The 7,500-nt window shown below is 46.5% G+C and overlaps 1 protein-coding gene across 1 annotated transcript in view; it reads right to left on the reverse strand.

Annotated features, from left to right (window-relative positions):
• LOC310812434 (RNA-binding motif, single-stranded-interacting protein 3-like) overlaps positions 1–7,500 on the reverse strand; it is a gene marked incomplete at its 3' end in the record, with an annotated part of 165,207 nt that overhangs the window by 4,922 nt on the left and 152,785 nt on the right. The window contains 1 exon segment of the mRNA XM_083680987.1: positions 2,130–2,240. Within this exon segment, the coding sequence (XP_083537113.1) occupies positions 2,130–2,240 (111 nt within the window).

Raw genomic sequence — 7,500 nt, forward strand, 5'->3', positions numbered from 1 at the left:
TCGTCACGGTGAAGCGTTTCGTCCCCGCAGGTTTTTTACAAGGCCTATCCACGCCTATCCATATTCTTACCGTAAAACAAGAATGACATAAAAAAAATTATAACCGGCATTCCCGGAAAAGCTACGGTCACCGCTGCTGGGGCAGTCAGGGAACATTTGGTTTTTTCCTTTAGGGAGAAGAGTGGAGGACAAAAACAGCCACAGCCACCTAGCCACATTCTGACATTCTAGAACAGCCCACAGGGACATTCTAGAACAGCCAAGAAGGGTTTAATTGTGAGGTTTGGCTTCGCTTCTGGCAGCCATTTTGGTCGACCGTGGAGACACTGTTACAGCAGGTGCCATTAAAATGTATTAATGTACCATTTTATTAATGTACCATTTTATTCTACTCTGTTCTACTGTTTTCTATTCACTGAGGAGTTCATCTGACAGTACAGTATGATGATAGAAGTGACCTACAAACAGCTCCAACCATAGGTGCACATATTCTTATGGATCGGCAAATGTTTAATATCGACTCAGGCTGTCTGTACTGCATGGGCCATTCAAAGGCTTCATTCATGCCTATTCTGACAGGTTTTTCCAATGAGGAAACCATAAGGAGCTTTCGCATCTGGTCACACATGCTACTTCCCCATAGATTATAGAGAAAACATGGCACTACACAGCACAGAGCCTCAGGGCTCAGAGAGAGAGAGAGAGAGAGGGGGGGGAGGGGGGGGGGAGAGAGAGAGAGCTTTAAGCCACATCCTCCCATACGGCTGCACCTCATCACACATCAAACCCCATCATCGTAGATTAGCCTAGCTCTAATCCTGCGTGTTAGCACAGCTGGGGGAGATTAGGGGCATTCCTGCAGCCCCCGCACGGCTGGGAGGGGAGTTGAGGAGGAGGGGGCGGGGGGCGGGGGGGGGGGGGGGGGGGGGCAGGGGGGGCAACATGGAGTCACAGTCGCTGACAGCTCACCTGGAAACACATGGGGCCCTGCGCGATACAATACACTACTGTTCCAATCACACACACGCACTAACGTGGATCCGCACGCACACACGTGGGTCCGCACGAACGCATGCACACGCACGCACACACACACACACACACACACACACACACACACACACACACACACACACACACACACACACACACACACGCACACAGTCCTGAGCTAAACTGCCTGCTGCCTGTCCCTGGGACAGTGCGGTAACAGCAGGGAGTGGGGTTTCAATAGTGTGTGACACCTCTATGACAGGTTGATCCTGACATGGGGAGGGGGGGGGGGGGGTGTTGCGGGTTCCTGTTTGTAGAGGGGAACTGGGGAAGACTGATGGATTGACAGCTGGTTTGTGATTGAGTGGGTTAGAAAGGTCCTCGCGTCTGATGTGCCGAGACAGAAAGAGAGAGAGGTGTGTTGTCACACTGTCATGTGGGGGAGACGTGTTGAATGTAATATCGTAGAGGAAACACGGTATCCAAGCGTGTTGAATGTAATATCGTAGAGGAAACACGGTATCCAAGCGTGTTGAATGTAATATCGTAGAGGAAACACGGTATCCAAGCGTGTTGAATGTAATACCGTAGAGGAAACACGGTATCCAAGCGTGTTGAATGTAAGATCGTAGAGGAAACACGGTATTCAAATGTGATGAATGTAAGATCGTAGAGGAAACACGGTATCCAAGCGTGTTGAATGTAAGATCGTAGAGGAAACACGGTATTCAAATGTGATGAATGTAAGATCGTAACGTGTTTTGACGCTGATGTGACATATCAACTGCCTCCTCTGTGGCCAGGTTGTTATTGTAAAAGAGAACGTGTTCTCCATAACCTACTGTATCTGGAGAAATACAGGTCATACTGTTGGCTTGGGTACATACACGCGTGTTTGATACCTTTCCTCATTCCGTTCCATGCATTACAATGAGCCCGTCCTCCGATTTCTACCTCCACCGGCCTCCCCTGGTACATACAGTACACAGATGGAGAGTGTTCCTATCTGGCTTCACTCCCCCCAGCCCCCGGTGCTACCGTGTGGGAGGTGTTGGTGGTGTGGTGGTGGTGTTATTGGAGGCTAGAGCAGACCCTCCTCCCTGGGTTACAGGGCTGTGTTGGGTGTTGGTACTCACACTCCCTGTGGTGCCCATGGACATGTGGTTCATCTGCTGGGTGAGAGGAGTCATCATGCTGGCAGGCTGCATGGACATGGGGTGGTCCATGGCTGGCGTGATCACTGCACCCTGGGGATAGAAGGGGGGGGGAAGGGAGAGAGGAGACAGCAGTAGATTAGAGTAATGGTGCCAATAAGTTAGGGTTAAGGGAAGTTACCATGTGATTTTTTAAAAACAAATAAAACAAAAAACAAGGTACTTAGGTCATTATTACATAATTGCACTGTTGAGGAGCTATTTCATTACACTGTCTACGGCTGTATCCTGTGTATCTGACAAATAAACCTTGATTTACTTTGATGTGATTTGATTTGATGTGATTTGATTTGATTTGAGGTCCTCCGATGAGGGGGGGGGGGGGGGGTGGCTGGGCTAAAAAAAATACAGCAAAAATAAAAAAGTAGGGGAAGTACACAGTAAAGTCACATTTCATCCATCAAACACTGGTTGTTTTTGATAAGATAAAACAGTCAGTATTCACAGTGTGTGTACAACATCAACACTACGCCGCAGAGTGACTGCAGTTGCTTGGGTTGCAGACTCTCCCTCTCCTGCTATTGGAACGCATGTAGGCCTTAACGGAGTATCAAAGTGCTAGAATATTCTTTTTCATAACACTCTTGAACATGGATGAATCAGTGTTGCTGTTTCATGGGCCTGTCACCACAGGCTCCATTTCCCTAGCATAGCAGACACCTCTTGCAGGAAGCCTTCACAACCAGGCCTTTTCTCCTCCGCTACACTCAGCTCTCCCTCTTTGTCTCTTCCCCACTGTGTCTGCCTCTGTGTGTGTGTGTGTGTGTGTGTGTGTCTGTGTGAGAGACAAAGTTGTGTGTGTGTGTGTGTGTGCCTGTGTGTGTATGTGCGTGCCTGTGTGTGCGTGCCTGTGTGTGTGTGTGTGTGTGTGTGTGTGTGTGTGTGTGTGCATGTGCCTGTGTGTGTGTGTGTGTACACCCTGCTGGTGACTCTGTGTGGGCCGATTGGAGAACAAACGGAGCAGACACGGCCTGTCAGAACCTCTCAGGCTGTCTCCTCCCAGTGTTCAGAACACAGGCGCTGGTGTGGCAGTTAGTGCTCCCTATCTCTCTCTCCCTCTCTCTCTTTCTTTTACTCTCTCTCTCTCTGTATCCTCTCTCTCTTGTTCTTTCTCTCTCTCCACCTCTCTCTATGCCTCTCTATCTTCTCTGTCTGTCTGTCTGTCTGTCTGTCTCTCTCTCTCATCTCTCTCCACGCATGCATGGTCCTATCCCTCCAGGAGTTTCATCTCCACCAGCAAGATTGGATGGAGAGAGAGGCAGAGGGAGGGGTGAAAGGCAAGAGAATGACAGAGGGAGGAAGAGAATGCATGCACAAGAGAGAGCGAGAAAGAGAGCGAGAGAGACAGAGAGAGAGAGAGGGGGGGGGGGGAATGGGAGAGGGGAGGGAGAGAGAAATGGGAGAGTTATTGAGAGAGATAGAAAGAGAGGATGAGGGGAGATAGAGGAGTAGGGGATGCATAGAGATAGAGGATAGAGAGAGAGAGAGAGAGAGAGAGAGAGAGAGAGAGGCCGGAGCTGAGGGTACCTGTAACAGATTCAGCGGCTGAAAATGCTTTTATAATGGGAAACGGAGAGGAACGGAAGGGCTTAATTCACAGAGGTGTCAGGGAGAGTTAAGCCGATTTGCGATTTCGATTTTCTGTGTGTGTGTGTGTGTGTGTGTGTGTGTGTGTGTGAGTGTGTGTATGTGTGTGTCTGAGATAGAGATAGATACAACTGTATATTTATGAGAATCTGAATTAAATGTATGAGATGAGGTGTTTATGGGTCTATTCCATTAATGTTTGTGTATGTGCGTCCATGCGAGAGTGTGTGTGTTTGTATGTGTGCGTGTGTGTATGTGTGTGTGAGTGACGTCTGAGTGTGTGTGTGTGTGTGTGCTTGTGTGTGTGTGTGTGTGTGTGTGTGTGTGTGTGTGTGTGTGTGTGTGTGCATTGCTAACAGAAGAGCAGGATAAAAGTGCAGCTTGTTAAAGATGCCATTGATCCTCCTCTAGAGAAGAGAGACAGGATGTCAGACACAAGGTTGGAAGGCGGTGGAAATGCCCTTAGCCACAGGAACAGCAGGCTTTATAGACAAACCTTCACACAAAGACACAAAGATGAGTGGACTAACCAACAAAAAAGGAAGAGAAAGTGAGTGATGGAGAGAGAGATAACCTTGTAGGAGACAGCATACAACAACAAACCCTGCAGGTCCTATGGCAGTGGCAGCAGCACCTCAGAAAAGAGCAGTAAAGACAGTTAACATTAAAGTAATGAAGCTAAAAAGCTCAAAATCGATCTCCAAAATGGATTCAAAACTGGTGTGCCTTACCTGACCTTAAATGTTCCTAAATTATCTTTCCACTGATACTGAAATAAAGACAATTTCACGCTAACAGACATTGGTCTCTATGTAAGACTACACTTTGGATTGTAAAACCTGCTAGCACAGCCGTTTTACCAATTCCTGAAACAGAATACTGTAAAAATGTTGTATTTGCCTCATATTAACCATATATATATACATACACTGTCCTTGGAAATAAATCTATAAATCTATAAATATTTTTTTGTTGTTGTTGTGCCTTTTATCGCCATTGGAGCCCATTTTTTCCTTCCTCTCTTTAGCACCCCCTGCTGGTACAACATATAATGTTTTGCGGGAGTGGAAGTGTATACTATATATAGATTCTCTGGTGACGTACAGTTCATTCGGACAGAGATGAAGAGATACAAAGACCAGTACACTTAATTGAATTCCGTGCACTTTTGGGGAAGTGGAATTACGTGAAAAGTCTCAAGAACCTCTAATAACAACCAGAACAACTTCTCTGGTCCTTTCATTAGAACACAGACTCACTGTGTCGACTCTGAAAGACACACCGCTTAATACATTCCTACAGTTTGACAGTCAGCCCTCAATGTTGTGGTATAGTGGTTAGTCAGGTCGCACAGTAATACAGGAATCCTGTCTAAGTCAGGGGTTTTAGATCTGGGGCCAGAGAGATCCTGGCGCGTTAAGGCTGCAGGGCTAACTAGATATCCCTCCGCCGCGGGCCAGGGCTGCTCAATTGAAGTCTTTATTGGGCAGGAAAGCCTGGTGCTATAGGGAAACATCTGTGACTGATTGAGGCGGTAACTGTATAGGCTCTAGGCCCCTACCACTGGGATAGACACACCTCTGGGGTATACTGTTGGTATTGTACCACGGGAGGCTGGTGGAAGTGTACTTTGTACTGTACAGTCTCCAGCACCACAGCACCCACACTGTACACAGTACAGTGGCTAGGACACTGGTGACTTAGAGAATGTTGTATACTGGAACTCAGGAACTTTCTTCAGAAAAAACATTGCTACTGTACCTAGCACTGAATAGGGTTCTTCAGATGAATGCAGTAGATTTGAACCGCATATTTGAACCACCTTTACAGAACCCTTTTTGAATGTAGTTTTTTTTTCAATCTATCCTTTGTTTTTTCAGTCCCACTGAGATTAAAAACATCTTTTACAAGAGAGACCTGTTCCAATGTGGCAGCAAGTCGAAGTAACACATCAATGATAAATACGAGAGAGAGAGAGAGAGAGAGAGAGAGAGAGAGAGAGAGAGAGAGAGAGAGAGAGAGAGAGATGGCCTCTTCAATCTCAGTTATCTATCTTTAAGGGCATTTCCTGACTGAGGCCTGACCAACACACACACACACACACACACACACACACACACACACACACACACACACACACAGAGTGAGACGAAGAGACGAAGAGTTCTTCTAAGACTACAGTGTGTGAAAAGCGAACGCTGCCAGGTCTGATCAGACCTCTGTGTACTGCTCTGCTCCAGGGCCCCTGGCACCTCTCCAGGTCTGTAAGCCCTGTAAGGGTAGCCTGGATCCTGGGTCTGTTCCTCTGATCCGCAGCCTGAATCCCTCTTAGGACTACCAGACATCCAGGGCTGCCCCTAGCTCAACTGCAGTACCCCGTCAGCTGTACAAAACCCAACCTGCCATAGATGACATCACAGTAGTCTGAGAACACTGACTTTACACAAGAAATACCTGAAGCAGCAATATACTGGTCTGAGACTCTCCATAGGATTTGATTAGATATGTTTGATAACAGATGGCACCTTCTCTGGGTACAATCATAGTTTTTAAGGGAGTCCTTTTTGAACAAAAACATAAACATGAGATACTATGACATACCAACACACCAGGGGAGGCTGGTGGAAGTAGAAATCGGCTCATTATAATGCATGGAATGGAATAAGGAATGGTAACACACATGATTATGAGCTTATCCTCCGATTTCTACCTCCACCAGCCTCCCCTGGAACACACATCAGTACAAACCAAGATGTTCTGAGATCCAGTCAGGAGGCTGGGAGCCTTTCTAGGACAGACTTCCTGTACAGTGCAGAGTAAAAAAAAACCCAGATCAGAGGTCCGTTTCCAAAAGCTTAGTAGCTTAAGTAGTACTTCCATTTCTCCCGACAGCCCTACTGCATAGCCGATAAGACAGTTTAAGAAGTGTAAAATCGATATTTGCAAGTCAATCTTCTGTGCATGAAAGAACAAAATTCATTAAATTAAGAACGTGTCTGGCTTAGGAGAGGAGTGGACCTGGATTTTTAAACAAGATAAAGTTACTGCGTAACCGTAATGCTGAAAAACGTAATGTTAGTCTGCAATTATTGTTTAATTGATGCAGTGAAGACCCTAACCCTAACCGGATTCAAACTCGAATCAATTCAAACTCTCCAAAATCAGCCAATTTGGCAAAACTATGGTGCCCTGAAACTTCTAAAACTACAAGCAATACCATTGTTTAACCCATAACAACCAAGACTTTAAAGCACAATTCATCATCAATACTAAACCAATCTGCTGGCGGTGGGACAGTAGCAGTGATTGCATTCTGATGGGCCTGGACCAGGGGAGAACCAGCAGAGGCTTCTCACAGAAGAACCGACCAGAACCGACCAGGATCAAATTCTGCCAGCCAATCAAATTCAAAAGAGAAGCATAATGTTCTCCTTCTGAAGCCAAAGTCTTCGTACGGTTAGGCCAGGCGGGAAGGAGATGGGTATCAGGGGATGCTACAGTGGACTGATTCAATGGCGCCCAATGAGGGGAGATAGTGATGGTTTATTCGGAAGAGAGCTGGAGCCTCCATTTAAAGTCATAGCAAGAGAGACAGACTATGGCACGATGCACATGAATGCAACAAATATGCTGTACTCACTGAACAAGCACACACATGAAGTCCATTCAAACAGTGAAAGGCCTTATCAAGGGTATACATCAACAT

Source organism: Argentina silus (genome assembly GCF_951799395.1).
Source record: "Argentina silus genome assembly, chromosome: 11".
In the NCBI taxonomy this organism is placed as follows: domain Eukaryota; kingdom Metazoa; phylum Chordata; class Actinopteri; order Argentiniformes; family Argentinidae; genus Argentina; species Argentina silus.